Source organism: Chlorocebus sabaeus, chromosome 16 (assembly GCF_047675955.1).
Source record: "Chlorocebus sabaeus isolate Y175 chromosome 16, mChlSab1.0.hap1, whole genome shotgun sequence".
Classification (NCBI taxonomy): domain Eukaryota; kingdom Metazoa; phylum Chordata; class Mammalia; order Primates; family Cercopithecidae; genus Chlorocebus; species Chlorocebus sabaeus.
This window is the reverse complement of record NC_132919.1, coordinates 73,002,323-73,022,577: the sequence shown is the minus strand read 5'-3', so window position 1 is coordinate 73,022,577 and position 20,255 is coordinate 73,002,323. Positions and strand designations below refer to the sequence as shown.

Sequence of the window (20,255 nt, the reverse complement as noted above, 5' to 3'; positions counted from 1 at the left end):
AGCAGGGAGGGGAAGCCACAGACTGCAAACCCAGGGGCTCCTTTTTCATTCTTTCTAAAACCTTGATATCCTCAGCCCAAAGGCGATGCCCCTTGCCACCTCCAAGCCTGGAATTGTGCATAACCCGGATCTTGTATCTTTGTATAACGGATGTTATTTGTACGAAGGGCAGTTCGTAAACAGCACTTGTTCTTTTAATAAAAGAATGTTTTGCAAAAAAAAAAAAAAAAAAAATCCAAAGAGTCCGTGCGTGGTCTGGCTTTATGGAAAGGGACAGGAGGTGGGTGCCAACTGCGGGAGGGTAGGAGGGCGTGGGCTGCGGCCCTTCTGTCGGCACTCAGCGGCAGAGCGCGCACAGACGCGAATGCTCAGCACACCCGGGCCCAGCCCGCAGGGTGCATCAATCCGTGGGCACCGGCCGTCGGGACCCTGACCCGTCCCGAGGTGACGCGACGCCCGCGTACTCGCTCCCAGAAGCGCGGCTGAGGCTCGGCCAGCAACAGTGAATCCTGGGAAGGTCCCGTGCCCTCGCGGGTGCCCCAGACGCTGAGGCTGTGCGCGGGGCGTTCCGCCGCCAGACCCGCCCGGCAGGGGGCGCCAGGGCCGACCGCTCACGCCCGGCGCGCCGAGGAGGCCGCTGGGCGGGCCCCGCGGCCAGGCTTCCGGACCCCGTCGGCCCCTGGCCTTAGCCCTCGCAGAACGCTGCGGCGTCTTCCGGGGCCTGGCGGGCCGGGGACCGAGGGGGCGGGGAGGTGACCCGGCCGGGGCGGAGCCGGCGCGGGCGGGGGCACAGGCGCGGCCAGAAGGCGGCCATGCGCTGCGTGGGGGCGATCTTGCGGCCGGCGGCGCACGGCGCCTGGGTGAGCACCCCCGCCCCGACCCGGCCCCTGCCCCGAACCCCACCAGGGCCCCTGCCAGCCCCCACTTCAGCCCCGGCCCCGACCGAGCATCCCCGAGCCTCCGGCCCGCCCCGCCGGTGTCTGGCTTGCCTCAGCTCACAGGCTTTTCCCTAGTGCCAGTTCCTCCCCAGCCAGCACCTTCTCTTGCGACCTTTTTCTTACCCTCTCATTCCTCCCTCGCCCCTTCAACCCTGTCACCTCCTCCTTCCCAGATGGCCTCCCATATCCTTCCCTTTCCACTGATTTTATTTTTCCGTTTCCCAATCACTGTCTTGTGGTGCTTGCCATGCTTTTGTACTTTGCAGGACCTGAACCCGCGGCGGGACATCTCCTCCTGGCTGGTAAGTCCCCCCATCCTCCCCCGCGTCCTCACACAAGACCCCCAGGCACAGAGATCTAAAAGGCAGAGACGAGGTATGGAGCTAGGAAGGGTACAGCCCTATTTCCCCAGACTCCCGGCACCTGGAGTTAGCCTGTGGCTCTCAGGGAGGTGGGGCGGACCAGAGGGCACTGGGCAGGGCGCCAGTCTTCTGTTCTGAGGACAGCAGCACCTAATGAACCAAGCCCGGTGTGGGTGGCCCTGCCACAGGCTGGAAGGATCCCGGCCCACCCTCCCTAACACCCAGGTGGGAGCCAGCCTTTGAGGGAAGGCAGCTGGACCGTGAAACCTGAGCGCCTGCATGGCTTTGAAATCTCTTCACTATCCAAAGCTCACGGTCCTTATGGTGTCCTGGGAAACGGTCTTGTTGGGTGGCATCAGATCAGCCTCTTGTAGAGGAAACCTGCCACACACACAGGCCAATGGGAAACTGGGAAAGGTCGCAGGCAGGAAGGTGCTTCCAGGGCTTGAGCTAACCCTGAGCCCCTCATCTTCCCTGGCCACAGGCCCGGTGGTTCCCTAGAACCCCAGCCAGGTCTGTGGTGGCCCTGAAGACCCCCATCAAAGTGGAGCTGGTGGCAGGGAAAACCTACAGGTGGTGTGTGTGTGGCCGCAGCAAGAAGCAGGTGAGACACCTACCTGCCTTCCTACTGATACCTCCATCTGGGAATAGCCTGGTGTCTCCAGTGAGTTCCCACCCAGATGATTTTAGTCTTCCCATACATACCTGAGGGACACCAAGGGGATTTGGGGACAAAAGGCCAGTGCCACCAGCAACCTTAAGCTCACTGCATCTATCTCTTGCAATGAAGCCAGAGAGACAGAAACTCAGTCACGCAGCCAGTCTGATGTGGCTGGGCTTCCAGTGGGCTCTTCTGGAGCTGTTTGCTTCTCAGAGGTGCACTGCATGACGAAGCTCACCTGGCCCTTCCCTGTCTCCTTCCAGGAAGCACCTGGGCCATAGATTCCCAGGCCTTGAACCCCGAAAGCCTACAGCACGTGGTATTTCCTGCTGGTCTTCCATCCAAGTACTAACCAGGCCTGACCCTGCTTAGCTTCCGAGATCAGATGAGATTGGGCACGTTCAGGGTGGTGTGGCCATAGACACATTGGGAAGAGATTCTGCTCAGGCTCTCCTGCCTCCAAAGCCTCCCAGCCTTCCCCTGTGCCGCTCTCCACTCTTCTTCCAGAAAACTCTTCCTTCTCAGTTTATGGGACGTCCTGGCCGCCTGCCACAGTTTGCTGTCTTCTCAGCTTCGCTGTCTGCCCCACCTGCTTCCCCTTCTGCCCACGAACCTTTCATCCCAGCAGGAACCTGCCCATATTGTTTGCCTCCCTGGCCCCTTTCCTTCCTGGGCAGAGCTCTGACTGGTATTCCTTCAAGCTGTGTGGCATGGTGTCAGCAGCCCAGGGTCCCTGAGTCCCACTTAGGTCCACACACCTCAAGCCCTCTAAGACAAGTTGCTGGTTTCTATTTGCACGCTTCTTTCACCTCTCTTCCATCCCACCCTAACTCCAATGTCAAGAGGCCTTGGTTCACAGGCGAGGTGGCTCACCTGTAATCCCAGCACTTTGGGAGGCCAAGACAGGAGGATCTTTTGAGCCCAGGAGTTCAAGAACAGTCTGGGCAACAAAGTTGAGACCCTGCTTCTACAAATGCCTCTACCCCTACCAAAAACTAGCATGGAGTTGGGCCTGTGTTCCCAGCCGTAATGGAGGCTGAGGAAGGAGGACCACTTGAGCCCAGGAAGTTGAGGCTACAGTGAGCCGTGTTTGCATCACTGCACTCCAGCCTGGGCAACAGAGTGAGACCCTGTCAAAAAAAAAAAAAAAAAAAAAAAAAAAAAAGGCCTTAGCACCAGTTCTGCTTTCAACTAACAAGGCATGTCACCTCTCTGGGCCTGTTTCCATTACCAGTCTCTGCTCAAGCAGCTTCTGGGATGGGGAGTACACTTCTGTGCCGGTCAGCCAGTTTGCTATGGGCATCCCCTCCTCCCGGTAACCTTCACTCCGTGTCACATGCGCAGTTATTCCCTAGAGCCAAACAAAATTGCTACCACAGGGTACTCTCCAGCCCAAAGAAGTTTTAACCCGGGAACATGGGAAGGAAATGAATTTCATGATCCAGTGGAGACTCAGAGCCATTCACACACACACACACACACACACACACACACACACACACACATCTATTAGTGTCCTGGCTCTCTGGGTGTCCCAGAGACTAACGCTATAAAGCCGCTGTAAATACTTCCCAGACACTTACTATAGGCAAAGCATACCATGATCATTATTTTATTTCCTCATACAACTCTACTCTTATCACCCCCACATTACAGATGAGAGAGGTCACTCAGTGAGCCCCGGCAGTCTCACGCTGGAGCCTGAACCCTAACCACTGTGCTGCACTCCCCCTGAGCTCCTGCGGAGTGCCCTGCCCCGCCCCACCCCAGCAGGTGGGGTCAGGTCTTTGACTCCTGTCTTTCCTCCACCAGCCCTTCTGTGACGGCTCCCACTTCTTCCAACGCACTGGCCTATCTCCCCTCAAGTTCAAGGCCCAAGAGACCCGCACGGTGGCACTCTGTACCTGCAAGGCCACTCAGAGGCCCCCGTACTGCGATGGCACCCACAGGAGTGAGCGCGTGCAGAAGGCAGAAGTGGGCTCCCCACTCTGAGGGGGCTGCTGCTGTCCAGCCACAGGTGGCCTTGGCTCCTGGCCTCTGACAGGCACCCCCTTCTGTGGGAAAGGAAACAGGTGCTGAGCCCAAGAAAGAGATTGTGGTACCCACAGCTGGCTCATGAAGGAAGAATTCTTCCCTATAACCTAAAAGTCTCCAGTCTGGGGCAGGCGGGAGTGGGCCCTGGTTCAATGTTTGCTGATGGGGAAGATGGCAAAAACAAGCCGCCCAACTAGACTGGTGGTCCTGTAGTCATTGCTATGAGGCCCACGTGCTGCCTGCTACTCCAGATTTCAACCTGTCTGTGGGCTGGGGGCTCCTGACCAGTCGCCACAGCAGAGGGCAGTTCATATTCATTAAGTATGGGGTCCCCAAATCAGGCTGAACCCAGAGATGAGAGGCACCCTTCCCTTCTTCCCTCTACCCCAAAGAACTACAGCCTTCAGAAAGTATGCAGCATTTATTACAAAGCCAAGAGATACAGATGTCCCAGGGCAGAGGAGGGTACAGTCACAGGACCTCAGACACAGGACAAGGTGTAAATACAGACAAGCCCATCAGGGGACTCCCAACCCCACACACCTAGGCTGTGATGGAATCTTGAGTCTCGATTCCCGTCTCCTCCCAGATCTATGCACACGTGAGGAAATCTCGGTGGGCAGGGACCTGCCAGGGTCTGTCCCTAAGGAGGTGGTCTGCTGACCTCTCAAGGGGTGGGGGTGGGGTCAGAGCTTACAGGTTTCTGCCTTCTTGTGCTTTTAGATGCAGTTGCTCTGTCCTGACCAGGTGACCAGGCCTCAGCTGGGGGTGGAGGGGCAACTGGAAGGCTGTTTGCCTTTGGCAAAGTCTGGGGTCTGTGCTTGTGTGAGGTTAACCCACCCCAACTTCCACTCTAGACCCCAGGTGAGACTCCACCACCAGTCCTGCTAGTGAGGGTTCCCGGGTGAGGGTAGGGTCGGTGGGGGTGCAGTGCTTCACAATGCTAAAGCCACAGTGGAACTCCAAGGGCTGAGACCTCTCAGGGCCTGAATCTTCTTTTCCACAAGATAAATGATGCAAAGGCCACACACACAGGGAAAAAAAAAAAAAAAGAGGCAGAACTATGTATTCTTTGCACAAAGTTTCCACTGCAAGAGTAGGAGGTGATGCAGGTGCCACCTCCACCCCGCACTTGCTCCTCAGAACCAGGGATAAACTGCATTTGTAAAAGGCACTGTTCTTAGCAATTTCTGGACATTCAACAATGCGGGGGGCAGCCACTGGTCAGAGGCAGGACAGCAGCCAAGATGGGGAGAGAAACGGGGAAAGAAACAATTCTAACTGACTCCTATATGCAGCCAGTTGGAATCGTGCCTAAAGCTTTGGGGCTGAAGGGGTCCCAACACACCATCTGCCTTGGGAAACAGCGAAGACCGTGCAGAGCTTCACTGAGCCTCCAGCGGCCCATCCAGTTCATCTCCAGGTACCCCCAAAAAGAGCAAATTACACAAGACCCCCCAAAAATGAACACCATTTTCCACACATACACACACACACATAAAGTTTGTTTCCTGTGGCATTTAAATTAATCTGGTTGGTCCATAGAAAATAAGTATGTATATTTGGTTTTTCCTATGTACATATATATATAGATTTATTTATAAAACCCGCCCCCCACCCCCAAGGTGGGAAGAGCTGGGGAAAGTAGAAGAGGTGGAAAAAAGGGCCCAGAAAAAGTGGAAGGAGTGGAGAGGCTTGGCTGGAAGAAGGGAGAGGGTCCCTGGCCTCAAGTTAAGGGGGGCACAGGAGCGCCGTTGACAGTCATCTTGCGCCCTCTGCTGGTGGAGGATGGTGTCTGCAGGCAGTTCGAGGTACCCCCGTTGGCAGCTGTGGTGGCCCCACTGGCTGTCGAAGGGGGAGTGGGGGAGGTAGGGTGGGTGGCTGGAGGCCCATGGGAGCTGGGAGAGCCATGGGATGGGGTGGCTGGGCTGGGCAGGGAGGAGGAGGTGGCTGGCAGGGTGGCAGGGCTGGGAGCCTTGTCGCTGACTGACTCACACTCGGATGCCCCGCTGGTGTTGGTGCCCTCGGAGGGAGTGGGCACCGTGGCCAGGGTGAGCCGCTTGCAGGCTGGCTGGACACGGTACTTGAGAGGAAGAGGCCCGTTCTGTGGGGAGAGGGGGCGAGGAGAGAGACAGGGAAGGGGAAGGTATCAGGAGAGAGAGGCCGACTAGAGGGCCACCAGCTTTAACCCACAATGTCCAAACACGAAAAAAAGGATGGGATGGGGTCTTGGAGAGGAGAGAGACAAGGATACAGGGCACATGAAGACCCAGAGAGGCAAAAGGTCTAAGCAGAGACTCTGTCAGAGAGGAGAGAGGGAGGCAAACACACGGCAGCTGCCAGCACCTATTTCTGCCCCCAAATCGGGGAATGCCATTTGCCCAAGGAGCCTTGTCTCCTGAGTGGAAAGTCATCCGCAAGAGATGGCCCAGAGGCTGACCTGCTGTAGCAAGCCACCCTGGACACACAGCTCATGGGACAAGGGATGGACTGTCTCTGATTAGAGAAGGGTGACCCATGTGGCCACAGACCAATGCCAGACCCTGCGGGAGTCTGCTCCCTGCCTGCCCCACCCGCTGGCTCACCCGCCGCCAGGGGTAGATGTAGGCGATGTCCATGAGGGTGTAGTATTCCTTCAGTGGCTCGTCCTCGTACAGAACCTCCACCTGGGGGAGGGAAGCGGAAGACACCATGGCCCTGGCTAGCTCGGGGCTCCAGGCTGCCAATGTGGGGGACTGGGAGGCGGGGCAATGGGAAGGGTGGATTTGCAGATGGTCCCTCATTTCTCTGGGGTTTCACTGTGGATTTGACTTCCCTGTCAGAGTTGTTCCAACATAACTCCTGACCACCAGGCAGGAAGGGGTCCAGAGAAGACTCCCCTATTGTTAGCAGCCCCCAGTCCCACCATGCACACAGCTGTCTGGATCTCCTATCTCTGGCAGGTCTCCCAGAGGAGCTGAAAGGCTCAGGGGGATCTCCTGGAACTCTGGCTCTCACTCCCAGCTGCAAAATGGAATCACCCAGGGAGCTTTAAAAAACACCAATGCCGGCTGGGTGCGGTGGCTCAGGCCTGTAATCCCAGCACTTTGGGAGGCCAAGGCGGGTGGATCACGAGGTCAGAAGATCGAGACCATCCTGGCTAACATGGTGAAACCCCGTCTCTACTAAAAATACGAAGAATTAGCCGGGCGTGGTGGCAGGCGCCTGTAGTCCCAGCTACTCCTGAGGCTGAGGCAGGAGAATGGCGCGAACCCGGGAGGTGGAGCTTGCAGTGAGCCGAGATTGCTCCACTGCACTCCAGCCTGGGTGACAGAGCAAGGTTCCGTCTTGTCTCAAAAAACAACAACAACAACAACAACAACAAAACACCAATGCCTAGGCCGGGTGTGGTGGCTCACACCTGTAATCCCAGAGCTTTGGGAGGCCAAGACGGACAGATCACCAGAGGTCAGGAGTTCAAGACCAGCCTGACCAACATGGAGAAACCCGGTCTCTACTAAAAATACAGAATTAGCTGGGTATGGTGCCGCATGCCTGTATCCCAGCTACTCGGGAGGCTGAGGCGGGAGAATCGCTTGAACCTGGGGCGGTCAGAGGTTGCGGTGAGCCAAGATCCTGCCATTGCACTCCAGCCTGGGCAACAAGAGCAAGACTCTGTCTCAAAAAAAAAAAAAGAAAACAACAAAAAAACACCAATGCCTGGCTAGGTGCAGTGGCTCACACCTGTAACCCCAGAGCTTTGGGAGGCTGAAGCGGGTGGGTCACTTGAGGCCAGGAGTTGGAGACCAGACTGGCCAACATGGTGAAACCCTGTCTATACTAAAAATACAAAAATTAGCCAGGTGTGGTGGCATGTACCTGTAGTCCCAGCTACTTGGGAGGCTGAGGCACAAGAATCACTTTAAACCAGGAGGCGGAGGTTGCAGTGAGCCGAGATGATGCCACTGCACTCCAGCCTTGGTGACGGAGGGAAAAAAAAAAAAGCAAAAACAAGAAATCAATGCTTGCATCTTACCCCCAGAAATTCTGACTTAACTGGTAAGTTGTGAGTTAACTTGTGAGATTTAACAGGCAACAGTTTAGGATCCACTGTTCTAAAGTGTGATCTGTGGACCTTCAGTAGCTAGGAGCTTGTTAGAAATATGGAATCTGGCCGGGTGCCATGGCTCACGCCGGTAATCCCAGTACTTTGGGAGGCCGAGTGGGGTGAATCACGAGGTCAGGAGTTCAAGACCAGCCTGACCAACATGGTGAAACCCCGTCTCTACTAAAACTACAAAAACTAGCCAGGTGCGGTGGCAGGCACCTGTAATCCCACCTACTTGGGAGGCTGAGGCAGGAGAATCACTTGAACCCGGGAGGCGGAGGTTGCAGTGAGCCGAGATCGCTCCACTGCACTCTAGCCTGGTGACATAGCAAGACTCCATCTCAAAAAAAAAAAAAAAAGAAGGAATCTACTAAATCAGAATCTGCATTTTAACAAGATCTCCAGGGGACACATATACATTCAAGCTTGAAAAGTCATGTCCTGGAGCTCTGCTGGAATTTCAGACTAGCCTTTCCACAGCCAACTGGCCCCAGAGGAGGCCCTGCGTTTTTGCACTCATCTCTGCCACAGTTCCGAGTGTGCAACATGCACACATACACACCATCTTGGTCCCATGCACTACTGCACACTTACTTCAACACCCCCAGACTAACCCCTAATCTTGGTTTCAACCACCCTTCTATTAACATATGGGTTCAGTTAACCACGAAAGCCTTGGGTGACACCTAGCCAGCCCTGACCAATGGCTGGCATGCACACCCATATACAGACACTCATTATTTGAAAGGCCCAGGGACCCACCTTGTACTTGCTGGGCACATCCATCTTGTTGCGGAGAAACTTGGCGAGATGCATGACGGTCATGGCTGCTGGGCATCGCAGGAAGCGCACCCCTGTCTGTTGGGGCACAGGCACCCATGGTAAGGGATCCACCCCAGGCCACTCCCTCCCAGCCCACGTTCCAGTCCTGGGCAGGCCCCAGCACTCACTTTCTCTTTGTCCCCATCCCCATTCTCCAGGGGGCCCTTCTTCTCATCCCGGTCCCTGGGGATGGAGAAAGAATGATGCTAGGAAGAACCAGGAAGAACCAGGAGACCCAGGAGGATGGTCCCTCAATGGACACATCCAGAGGGCCCTGGGTGGGAGAAGGGGTGACCCAACCTAGGAGCCCAGAAGGGGCCAGCCTGGGCCGGACTTGCCTGGCACCTTCGTAGAATTCGATGGAGAGGCTGACAATCTCATCATCGCTCAGAGCCCCCTTCTCCTGCTCCAAGACCTCGCCGCGGTCCTCATTGGAGCCGTTGGGGACTGCAGAAGGAGAGAGCTCTTGGGTTGGTGGAGGATGGAAGAAGGGAGCCCGCCAAGGACCCAGGGATCATGAACTCGGCCAGGTGAGCCGGGCCACCTTCTGGGGAGGTGTGCGCCGAGGAGGTCAGAGGGTGACTGGTAACACTACACACCTACATGGTCCCAGGCACGCCCATGCACACACAAACAGATGCGAGCACACTCACCCTCTGTCAGGGGGTATGCTGCATAGAAATCCCGCCGCCGTTTCATCTCATCTGGAAGAAGGCAGCGGATGAGGACAGGGCCATGGGTTGGGAAATGGGGTCGGTGGGCAGGAGGAGGAATGGTGTGCAGATACCTTTAAAAAGCCCAGGGACCAATTTGTAGACAATGTCTTGAAGGGTTTTGTCAGACCTGAGGAAAAATGGACAGGGTGTATCAGCAATGCGCTCTCCAGAGAACTGCTCTGACCTCACCCTGCTCTCCCAGTCATGGGACCTCTCTACCCACTCCCTTTCTGAGACCCAGTGCCCAGGCATTGGGATCCCTGTGGGTCTGGTCTTTGACCCTCTAGTATGCCTCAGCCTATGACGAGCCAAATGCAACCCCAAGGGAGGGGAGTAGCCCAAGTCCACACGCCGTGCTTCTCCCACACCTGCCGCCTTGGCTGAAGGAAGCACAGAGTGTGGGAGGGATGGGGGAGGCTGACCCAGAGGGTGGCGGGGGCAGGAGTGCGGTGCCAAGCCTACCTGATGCTCAGCAGCGGCCGGGTTTTATGGACCTGCACATCACACATGGGGCAGTATTTGTTGGTCTCCAGGTAGCGCACGATGCAGGTTTTGCAGACTTGGGGGTGTGGAGAGAGGGAGGAGAGTCAGAGTCGCCTTCCAATCCCAGGACCAGCCTCCCCGCCCTCTGCTCAGACTCAGATATCTCTTCGCCTCCACCCTGTCCCTGCTCCGAGGCCCAACGTGGCAATGTGTGTTTTGCACGTGTGGCACCTATCCCTGTGCATTGTTGAGGGAAGCTGGATCTTGTGTGAGACAGGCCAGTGTCACGTACAACGCAGAAGGTCAGCCCTCAGTCCCAAGCTCCCCGATGGAGTGGAGGACAAAAGCCAGCCTGTTCAAGATGCCCCTGGGTCTCACCCCCTTGCTGCCAAGCCCACAGTACAAACAAGGGGTGTCTGCATCTTCAGGGCATACAATTTCAGTCATTTCAAGAAAGAGCTAAGATTTCAGATGCAAGTCCTTGAAATGAACTTCTGGGCCGATGCCCCACACCCAGTTGCCCCTGCAAGGTAGGCCCTCTGTGACTTGAGGATTCCCAGCAGACACGTGAGCACGCTGGCTCTTCAAGGCAAGGGTTTGTGTGCTACCTTCCTCAGGCCATGCCCACCCCAATCTGGGCACAGAGGCTGCCCACCCTGAGCAGCTCCCCTCCCCCCAACTCACAGGAATGCAGGCACTCCACGATAGTGGTGGCGTCAATGAAGTACCCCCCACAGAGGGCACACATGAGGTGGGGGTTCAGCTCTGTGATTTTGATCCGTGTAGTCCGATGCATGATTCCAGGGTCGGGGGTGGGGGGACTGGGGAGCGTTGCCCTGGGAAACAAAGTGGAATCAGAAACCCAGAGTTGGCCGGGCGTGGTGGCTCACACCTGTAATCCTAGCACTTTGGGAGGCCGAGGCAGGCAGATCACGAGGTCAGGAGATCAAGACCATCCTGGTTAACATGGTGAAACCTCGTCTCTACTAAAAACACAGAAAATTAGCCGGGGGTGCTGGCGGGCGCTTGTAGTCCCAGCTATTTGGGAGGCGGAGCTTGCAGTGAGCCGAGATTGAGCCACTGCACTCCAGCCTGGGCGACAGAGCGAGACTCCGTTTCAAAAAACAAAAAAAAAAGAAACCCAGAGCCTCGGCAGCCCCTCCCACACTTCACTCCACACCTCCCAGCACATCTCTCCCTGAGCCCAAGACCCTTCTCTGCCTTCAGGGTGGGCTGGGGGCGTACATGCGGCTGGTTCTTTCTGGCCCCCTCTGTGTGTTCATTGGGTGCCCAGGCTCTGGAGAGTCACACAGCCTTGAGCAACAAGATCAGGCTCCCTCTGGGGAACAGGAGGAAAGATTGAAGTTAGGCCACAGGATGTACTGCCCAACTCCTCAGAGAATGTGAGGAGGCAGGAAAATGGAAGAGAAGAGGGCTTTTTAAACTCTCTCCTATCCCAGGCCGGGTGCAGTGGCTCATGTCTGTAATCCCAGCATTTTGGGAGGCCACAGCAGGAGGATCCTCCTGCCTCACGTGATCCCTTGAGCCTGAGTGGTTGAGGCTGCAGTGAGCCGTGATTATGCCACTGCACTCAAGCCTGGGCGACAGAGCGAGACTCTGTCTAAAAAAGAAAAACAAAAACAAAACTCCCCAATCCCAATCCGTATTCACTCACATGGTCCACATTTAAAGCATCCTAGGAACTAGGAGGAAACTCAGATAAATCAGTCACTGGCCTGAAACTTCAAGGAACAGAAGAAGGGAAAAATAAGTTATCCTCACTCCCTCAACCCCTCCACCCAGGTGCAGGGCTTCAGACTTGATCCCAGCCTCCTATCTACTCCATCCATTCACTCCTCCTCCAAGAAGGCTTCCCTGGAAACACCATGGGCACAGGCTACCCTAAGTTAGAAGGCCACAGCCATCACTTGTGCTTCTGGCTCCGCATCCAGCCTAGGTTTTGGGGCACCTCCCTCCTCTAAAGTCTGCCAAATATAGGCTGCTCCCAGAGCATCCACCATACGCTGACCATTTGGCTTCCAGGCCTGGGACTCAGGCAGGGAACAGAGAGGGTCCTTACATGCCTGAAGCTGGGAATGCACAGCTCCAGCCCTAGCCCTGGACTCAAAGAGTTTAGGCAAAAAGGCTATACCCCTGCCACAGGAATCCTTCCCAGTGCCCCTGATGGACAGCCCCCTGCATGAGTGCTCCCTGCCCACAAGCACACAGGGTCCAGGAACCCCCCTTTCATGCACACTGCAGGAATTCCCCCCACATGGTCACTGTTACTCTCCCGCTGTCTCCTGCCCTGGTGACGCCTCTGCCACCTGTTCACAGGCTGTCCAGTGACAAACCACAGGCTCTCACAGATGCCTGCCAAAGCTGGGCAGAAAGTGCTCTGTGCCCAGACCGCCTGCCCGACACCAGCCAGGCCCAGGCAGGGTCCGGAGAGGTGAAAAGTCCAGCTCTGGATTGGCCACTGTGCTTCCTTCTTGGTAAAGAAATCAAACCAAACCTGCACCTGGAAGGGACAGCCCCTCCCTCCTCTTTCCCAGAGTAAAAGCCCAAGGGTGGGGCTTGGGAAGAGGCCAAGCCCCAACAGCTCCTTTACAACATACGCACACCCTTCTCTCCTTTCCAGAAAGATTTCTAAAGCCACCACACTGAGTTTTCTAGGACAAGAAATTCACAGCCGGGATCAGCAGTTTCTATAGAGACCCCAGGATGAGTCTGGCCAGCACCCAGCCAGCCAACAGAGGCTCAGGGAACCTGGCCAGAGACAGAAAGAGATGCAGAGACACAAAGGCCACACGTGGGAGAGACACCAGGTTACAGGGCAGACAGAGGGGAACAAGCCAGTCCCACGGCAAGCCCAGAGACAGTCCCATGGCAAGCCCAGAGACAGTCCCACGGCAAGCCCAGAGACACAGCAGAGAGGATGCGGCCCCAGGGATCTGAGAAGGGAGAGGGGTTCCCACCCCACGCAGAGTGGCCTCGGCCAGCCCTCCCTGCATGGGTCCCCCCTTTGCAATTACGCAGAAAGCTGCTGGCTACTCCACTGTTTGGTCGTTTCCATAGTAACCCTGTCCCTGGCAAGATGCCCAAATATTATTACAACCATCCAGAGGAGAGAACAATCCAAGTGGCTGTCTCTCTGTGCGTGTGTAATATCCATCATGTGTACGTGCCATCTGGGCCTCCAAAGAAAGGTACTTCCTGTGCCTGCCTGTCAGTCATGTGTGTGTCCAGATGCATCTATGTGTGTGTGCAGAGCCACCAACAAACATGCTGGTGCTGAGCTCTGATAACGCCTGGGGTCTCTGTTGCTGGGGTAAATCGCATGCCCTCATCTTTCTCCCGTTCACCCTCATATACATGTGCACGCGTACACACACATACACGTAAACACATAGGCTCCGCACACTTCACACCGCCCAAGCCACCTCATTCACACACTCGCTGTATTTTCAGAACAGACACTTGCTCTTTTTTTTTTTTTTTTTGAGACAGTCTTGCTCCGTTGCCCAGGCTGAAGTACAGTGGTGCGATCTTGGCTCACTGCAGCCTTTACTTCCCGGGTTCAAGTGATTCTCATGCCTCCGCCTTCTGGAATTACAGGCGCATGCTACCACACCTGGCTAATTTTTGTATATATATATATATTTTTTTTTTATAAACAGAGATGGGGTTTCGCCATGTCGGTTAGCCTGGTCTTGAACTCCTGGCTTCAAGTGATCCGCCTGTCTCGCCTCCCAAAGTGTTGGGATTACAGGTGTCAGCCAACACACCCGGCTGACACTTGCTCTTAAGGACCCCACAGCCAGGAGCCCCACACTGCGAATGGCTGTGCCCCTCACCCAATCACTTCCCTGAGCATTTCTGAGAATTCAGCCCCAGCCTATTCCTCAGGACCCTTTCTAGACCGAGGCCCAAGGCGGTGCTGACTGAATGAAACACTGTTCCTTCTCCAGTTTAAGAAAATAAGCCCCTTGCTACACTCCCTGCTCCCCCCACTCCATCCCCACAGGTTCTGACTGTTACCTCTGGGGCTGGGGGTGGCGAGAAGCACTGATTGGCTCCTCACCTGATTGCCATGGTTACCTGCAGGTCCCTGCCAGCAGGTGCCAAGAGCAATGTAAACAGGAGCTCTGTCTCCCTAGAGCACCCTCTCCCCATCTCCCCACCCCAGGAGGCCCCAGGCCCCGAATTCCTGACACCCAGTTCCTCCCCCGCTGCACTGGCTGGTGTGTTGTGGGAAGGTGAGGGAAAAGGGGTGATGGGTGGCTGGAAATTCAGCTGTCATTACTTTGAGGAAGAGGCTGGGAGATGGGAAGAACTTGAGAGAGAAAGAGTGGGAGACACAGATCCCAAGAAACAGAAAGGGGAGGCCAAGTGCCTTTGGAAGTGGCCTCTGCAGAGCTCAGGGGCTTTAACAGGTCAGTCCCAACTGTGTGTCCACCCTCTCCCTGGACTTGAGCAGTGTCTCCACCTCTAACACCACTTTTCCCCAAGCAGAAGCCACGCCCTTCAGTATCTTCTGCCATTGTCTTTGCAAGGGTGTGTGTGACCCTTAGGCCCTGGGTCTGGCTATTGCTACTGTGGCAAGAAAGGAGCCTGCTCAGCACCCAGCATCCAACCCTGACCCCTCCTTGCCATTCAAGCCTGGCACTTGTCTTTCCCAATCCTTAAAGACCTCTGCTAAGAAAACACCACCATCTCTCTCTCTCTCTTTTTTTTTTTGAGATGGAGTCTCGCTCTGTCTCCCAGGCTGGAGGGCAGTGGTGAGATCTCAGCTCACTGCAACCACTGCCTCCTGGATTGAAGCGATTCTCCTGCCTCAACCTCCCAAGTACCTGGGAACACAGGCTCCCACCACCACACCTGGCTCATTTTTTTATTTTTAGTAGAGACAGGGTTTCACCATGTTGGCCAGGCTGGCCTCCAACTCCTGGCCTCAAGTGATCTGCCTGCCTTGGCCTCACAAACTGCTGGGATTACAGGCATGAGCCACCGCACCCAGACCCATCTCTCCATTTTAACCAGTGTCTTTCTGGAATCCACCCTGCAATTTAGGCCTCTCTCACTTCTTCATGGTCCCCTGTGGAAACAGTGGGTCTCCCAGTCAAGGCCCCTGTGCTTCTCCGATGCCATAGTTCTCTCTGCTGTGCCTGCCTTCAAATGAAATCAGCCCCACTCCCTCACTAGAATGTCTCCAGGTCTTTTTTTTTTTTTTTTTTGAGGCGGAGTTTCGCTCTGTCGCCCAGGCTGGAGTGCAGTGGCCGGATCTCAGCTCACTGCAAGCTCCGCCTCCCGGGTTCACGCCATTCTCCTGCCTCAGCCTCCCGAGTAGCTGGGACTACAGGCGCCCGCCACCTCGCCCGGCTAGATTTTTTTTTGTATTTTTTAGTAGAGACGGGGTTTCACCGGGTTAGCCAGGATGGTCTTGATCTCCTGACCTCGTGATCCGCCCGTCTCGGCCTCCCAAAGTGCTGGGATTACAGGCTTGAGCCACCGCGCCCGGCCATGTCTCCAGGTCTTAGGAAAAGTCACTCAAGGTCACATCCAGATGTCTAGAACTGCAGAGGTGAAAGGGCTCTTAGAAAGCACCTTGTTTGGCTGGGCGCGGTGGCTCACACCTGTAATCCCAACACTTTGGGAGGCCAAGGTGGCTGGATCATGAGGTCAGGAGTTCAAGACCAGGCTGGCAAAGATGGTGAAACCCCATCTCTACTAAAAATACAAAACATTATTTGGGTGTGGTGGCACACGCCTGTAGTCCCAGCTACTCGGGAGGCTGAGGCAGGAGAATCGCTTGAACCCAAGAGGCGGAGGTTGCAGTGAGCCGAGACCGCGCCACTGCACTACAGCCTGGGCAACAGAGCGAGACTCTGTCTCAAAAAAACAAACAAACGAAAAATACAAAAATTAGCTGAGCATGGTGGCAGGTGCCTGTAATCCCAGCTACTCAGGAAGATGAGCCAGAGAATTGCTTGAACCTGGGAGGTGGAGGTTGCAGTGAGTGGAGACCACGCCATTGCACTCCAGGCTGGGTGACAGAGTGAGACTCCATCTCAAAAAAAAAAAAAAAAAAAAAAAAAGAAGCACCTGTTCAATCCTTTCATTTTACAGATGAGCACACTCAGATGTGACTTGTCGAAGGTCACAAAGCAAAGCAGTGACAGTCCTGTGACAAGAAAGTGCCTGACTCCCACCCCAGTGCTTTTAACATCCTGGCACCTGGCCAGGCTCCTCACTCATCTAAAGCAGTAATGCCTGGCTTCATCCCAGCAGGTGGGAGGGAAGAAGGGCAGCTCCCTGGAGTGGCGGGAAGACCACTCAGTGGGCCGCCATCTAGGAGGGAGTCAGTCTGGCCCAAACATGACCATCAGCATAGACTCCTGCCTTGAGGCAGGAAGAAGAGGCACCCGTTAATCACCTTACCCCACTTCCATGGTACACATGGGGAAACAGAGGCTGCAGAGAAGCACAGCCAGCCAGTCAGAGTACAGCATCAAGACTCAGACCCCGGATTTTCTGACTCTGTTTCTCTCCCAGCTTCATCGGTCCAACTGCACAAGACCCTTGTATTTGTGTTTGGGGCCGTGAGGGTCTGCCTAGGGACACTGTGAACCTCCCAACTTTCCCCAATCCTTGACAATGACACAAAGATCTGCTCCCCTGTCCCCACCATGCATTGAAAAGGGCCTCCTGAAGCTGGGCTTACTCAACCCTCCCTTCCTCCCTCTCCTCTCAACTCCCTAAGATCAAACAGGCAAAACCCCAAAATATACACATTGCCAGATACACACACATACAGCCAGACACACCCCCCTCCACCTCTCACACTCAATACACACAAGGCCAGATAGACATGACACGACCCCCACCCCCGACACACACACATACACACACAATCACAGCCAGACCAGAGCCAGGCCCATCCTCACTAGATGCAGGAGCCATCCACATCCACCCCCAACCTAGAAGCACACAGCCTAACATCCCTGCCTGGAACCAGACTCTGCAAACACACACTAACCTTTTGTACACCCCTGGTCCACCCAGGGTAAATTATAATGTAAGTCTTCCAGTAACAAAGGCAGTTCAGCTTCCAACGTCAGCTCTGGGGACCAGAGGCTGAAGGGCTGCAGTGGGCATCTGACCTGCACAAAGCTGTACCCTCTTCCTGTTCGGGCTCTGTCCATTCCCATGACAACAGCTCCATCAACCAAGATCTCCCAGGCAAGGCCAGGGGCAGCAGAGTCCCCCTTCCTGCCCAACCCCCAAGACTTCAACTTGAACCCTACCCAGCTACACACGGTCTGGATCCTGGGGTCGGTTTCCTGCTTCATTCCAAAGACAGTTCTAAAGCCTCAATCCCCCAACCACCAACCAGAGGAGCTCGTGGGAAAACCTTCCCACCAAAAAGCTGCAACAGGGCTGGCTTTATGCTCCAAGTAATAACACCTTGGACCAGAGTGGAGGGGGAGGGAGGAGAGAAATTAAAGTTTCAGGAACAGAAACTGCCAGAGGTCCCAGAGGAAGAGGCATCAGAACAGAGCGGAGAGGGGACAACCAGGAGACAGCCCTCCCCTCGACACAGAGAGCTCTGGGGAGCCTGAGGAAGCGTGGGGGACACTGAGGGACAAAGATCTCGGGAAGCGCTGGGTAACACTTCCACAATATTCACTGGCAAATTAACCCGCCTCCAGGTCGCCTCCTCCCACCTCAAGCCAACCGGAGCGATTACGGGCAGACAGGGGCAGTGGGGGAGGGCGAGGGACATGCCTGGGCCCACCGTGGAGACAGGCAGTGGCTGTCTGCTTGCCCGGGGGTCCCACGCCCTCAGAGCTAGCAGCAGGAGGGCGTGCGGAGGGTGGGGTGGCTGGGCGTCCCAGGGGAATGGGGGCCAGTTTAGCGGACCCCCCTGCTTCCGATGGCGATGGGAAATATTGCGATAAATTTCCCTCCATCCCCATTCTACCCCCTCTGCCCGGGCTTCCCCAGGAGCCCATGTTCAAGGATCAGGAACCCCAGTTACCAGGTAGCCGCTCCTACCTTCCCTAGGGCCAAACTTTCCGCGGGGCCGCGGGAGGGGTGTTCGGGAGGGAGGCTTTGCTGAGGTGGTTCAGGGAGGGGGCGGGGCGCCGGCGCCGGGACGGGGAGCGGGGACCGGCTGGGGGAGGTGCCCGAGAGGACCCGGGCCCGGGCGGGGAAGGGCGCCCTCCCCCGGCCTCGCGGCCGCCCCAAAGCACATCCCCTTCTGCCGGCCCCAAGTCCCTGCGCGTCCACGACGCCCCAGTGCCCATGGGAGAGGGTCCCCTGCTCAGACGGAAAAGGGGGCAGATAGGGCAGAGCAAGGGGCGGTTTTGGCTCGTGGGGAGCGGCGACCCAACCCAGCGCGCAGCCCGCAAGCCCTCCCGGCTGCCCCGGACCTTCCCTCTCGCTACCTCGGAACAGGGTCTGCCCGGGGGCTGCTGCACAAAGAGGTGGTGGTCGAGGGAGAAGCCAAATCGTTAAGAGGGGGAGCCCGTTTCGGCCATCTTGGAAGAGAGGAAAGGGAAAAAGGGACAGAAAAAAGGGAGAAAGAAAGGCGGACGGGGCAAGCTGGGCTAGGGGCTGACGAGGAGCGGGGGGTGCGAGGGCAGGATCGGCTCAGAGCCTCCCCCTCTCACCCGGGCTTGCAAAGAACGGCCGGCCCCCCATTCCAATCCCCAGAGGGTTACAGGCCAGGAGAGGGAAAGGAAGGGGGAGTCTGCTCCACTTACCTGGGTTCGGGGTCCGGTGGGTCTCGGGGAGGGGGGGATGGGAGGGAGGGAGGGAAGGGAGGGGAGGGGGGGCCGCAGCCGTGTCGCTCGCCCGGGCGGCGGGAGGGGAGAAACCTACGGTAAGAAAGGAGTTTGTGAAAGCGGCTTGGGGTGGGAGGGAGAGAGGGGAGGGGAGGGGACCGAGGGGGGAGGGGAGGGACCGGAGTGTTGGGGGGAGACAAAATGGCTTTTTTCCTCCAGACAAGAGTAGGTCCCGCCCACCACTCACCCACGTGACCTCATTCCTTCAGGATGCTGGCAGAGAGGGGAAGAGGAGGGGGAGGCTGGCGCGGCCGCTCCCAGCCACCGGGTGCCGGGCCCCCAGCCAGGACGAGACCCCTCCCTTCCCACGCGGCCCCCCCGACCCCGGAGGATGGATTCTCTTCTGTTACCTTCCGCAGTCATCCCCCTCCCCTCAAAATATGGGTTCCCCCCACTGACCCTGTGATGCCCACCCATAGCTGGGGCGCCTGGAAAATGGTGAAATGGGGACTGGGCTGAAAGGTGGCCCGCGGTCCTCCACGTCCTGGCCTAGGGCAAAGGGCGCGAGGCTCCGGCGGAGGACGCGACGCTTCAGCCACGCGTCCGAGCGATTTTCATTCACTCCAAGTGACACTGCCTTAAAATTAATAACTGCATCTGGGAGGGGGAGCGTGTCCTACCCGCTCTCTTTGCCCCCTCGGCGGCAGGGGCGCTGGCCCCGAAAAGCGGCGCACCGGGATCCAGCCTGGGCGCCTGGCAGGGAGCAATCGCGAGAGGGGAGTGGAGGTGCGGGCTGAGGCCGGGTTAGGGGTCTCGCCGCCGGGGGCTCGGGTCGCTCTGGCGGAGGCTGCGCCCCCGGCGTGCTCGGGCAGAGAAGAATGGAGGCCTGCTGAGGACGGTAACTCAGGCTCCGGGCCTGGGACACAATCCGGCCGAAAGCGAGAGGCCACACTGGACTAGGAAACGAGGCGCCGGGCTGGAAGGTGGGCCCGCGCCTTTTCTCCTGCCTGGCGCCGATTCCCGCATTTTTCGCTCGCGCCCTGCGCTGCGCGCTGCCTGTGCGCCTCCCTCGGCGCGGGCGGGAGAGTCGGGCAAGCGCCAAGACGGCTGGGCTCGACTCCCACCGGCGCCCCGGCTCCACCTGGTGCTGGGGCTCCGGTCCTCAGTGGCTCCGGCCGGAGGGAGAGAACGAGGAGGGAGGCTTGGAAACGCCGGGAGGAGCGGTGAGGCCGGCGCCGGGGAAGCGAATCGATACTGCGTTACTGGACGCCCGCGGGCCTCATGAGGACAGTCGATTCGCTCATTCCTTATTCACGATTTATTAGGGATGGCGGCCGCGTCTGTCCCTCCAGAGAGCTTGATT

The 20,255-nt window shown here is 56.9% G+C and overlaps 2 protein-coding genes and 1 pseudogene across 7 annotated transcripts; 1 reads left to right on the top strand and 2 right to left on the bottom strand.

Moving 5' to 3' along the window:
• Positions 1-590: 590 nt before the first annotated feature.
• On the top strand, positions 591-4,193 carry CISD3 (CDGSH iron sulfur domain 3). Of its 2 annotated transcripts, none has more exons than XM_008012905.3 (4): positions 591-860; positions 1,205-1,240; positions 1,785-1,964; positions 3,774-4,193. In XM_008012905.3, the coding sequence occupies exons 1-4, from the start codon at positions 813-815 to the stop codon at positions 3,951-3,953; spliced, it is 444 nt and encodes a 147-aa protein (XP_008011096.1). In that variant the 5' UTR covers positions 591-812; the 3' UTR covers positions 3,954-4,193. The 2 variants fall into 2 exon arrangements, with proteins under 2 accessions (XP_008011096.1, XP_008011099.1); XM_008012908.3 differs by having other exon boundaries at positions 734-860; positions 1,785-1,904.
• On the bottom strand, positions 2,266-2,384 carry LOC119622207 (5S ribosomal RNA; annotated as a pseudogene).
• A 208-nt stretch (positions 4,194-4,401) lies between the features above and the next one.
• PCGF2 (polycomb group ring finger 2) lies at positions 4,402-18,985 on the bottom strand. 5 transcript variants are annotated; one of them, XM_008012910.3, is made up of 10 exons: positions 18,872-18,985; positions 10,788-10,939; positions 10,083-10,179; positions 9,692-9,747; positions 9,558-9,608; positions 9,243-9,351; positions 9,033-9,087; positions 8,845-8,940; positions 6,581-6,661; positions 4,402-6,099 (listed from the first exon to the last, which is right to left on the bottom strand). In XM_008012910.3, exons 2-10 carry the CDS (start codon positions 10,897-10,899, stop codon positions 5,722-5,724), a joined length of 1,035 nt encoding a protein of 344 aa, XP_008011101.2. In that variant the 5' UTR covers positions 10,900-10,939; positions 18,872-18,985; the 3' UTR covers positions 4,402-5,721. The 5 variants fall into 5 exon arrangements, with proteins under 5 accessions (XP_008011101.2, XP_072861455.1, XP_037849744.1 ...); XM_073005354.1 differs by lacking the exon at positions 18,872-18,985 and adding an exon at positions 18,554-18,814; XM_037993816.2 differs by lacking the exon at positions 18,872-18,985 and adding an exon at positions 18,162-18,177.
• Between the last annotated feature and the right edge of the window lie 1,270 nt (positions 18,986-20,255).

Bases quoted from the DNA above. Each gene is read 5' to 3' on its own strand.
- CISD3 (XM_008012905.3), top strand. From the start codon at position 813: ATGCGCTGCGTGGGGGCGATCTTGCGGCCGGCGGCGCACGGCGCCTGG. The intron at 861-1,204 runs GTGAGCACCCCC...TGTACTTTGCAG, and splicing joins CGGCGGCGCACGGCGCCTGG to GACCTGAACCCGCGGCGGGA. The intron at 1,965-3,773 runs GTGAGTTCCCAC...TTCCTCCACCAG, and splicing joins GGAATAGCCTGGTGTCTCCA to CCCTTCTGTGACGGCTCCCA.
- PCGF2 (XM_073005352.1), bottom strand. From the start codon at position 11,386: ATGAACACACAGAGGGGGCCAGAAAGAACCAGCCGCAT. The intron at 9,748-10,082 runs GTAGGCTTGGCA...ATTTTTCCTCAG, and splicing joins CGGCCGCTGCTGAGCATCAG to GTCTGACAAAACCCTTCAAG. The intron at 9,352-9,557 runs GTGAGTGTGCTC...CTCCTTCTGCAG, and splicing joins AGCATACCCCCTGACAGAGG to TCCCCAACGGCTCCAATGAG.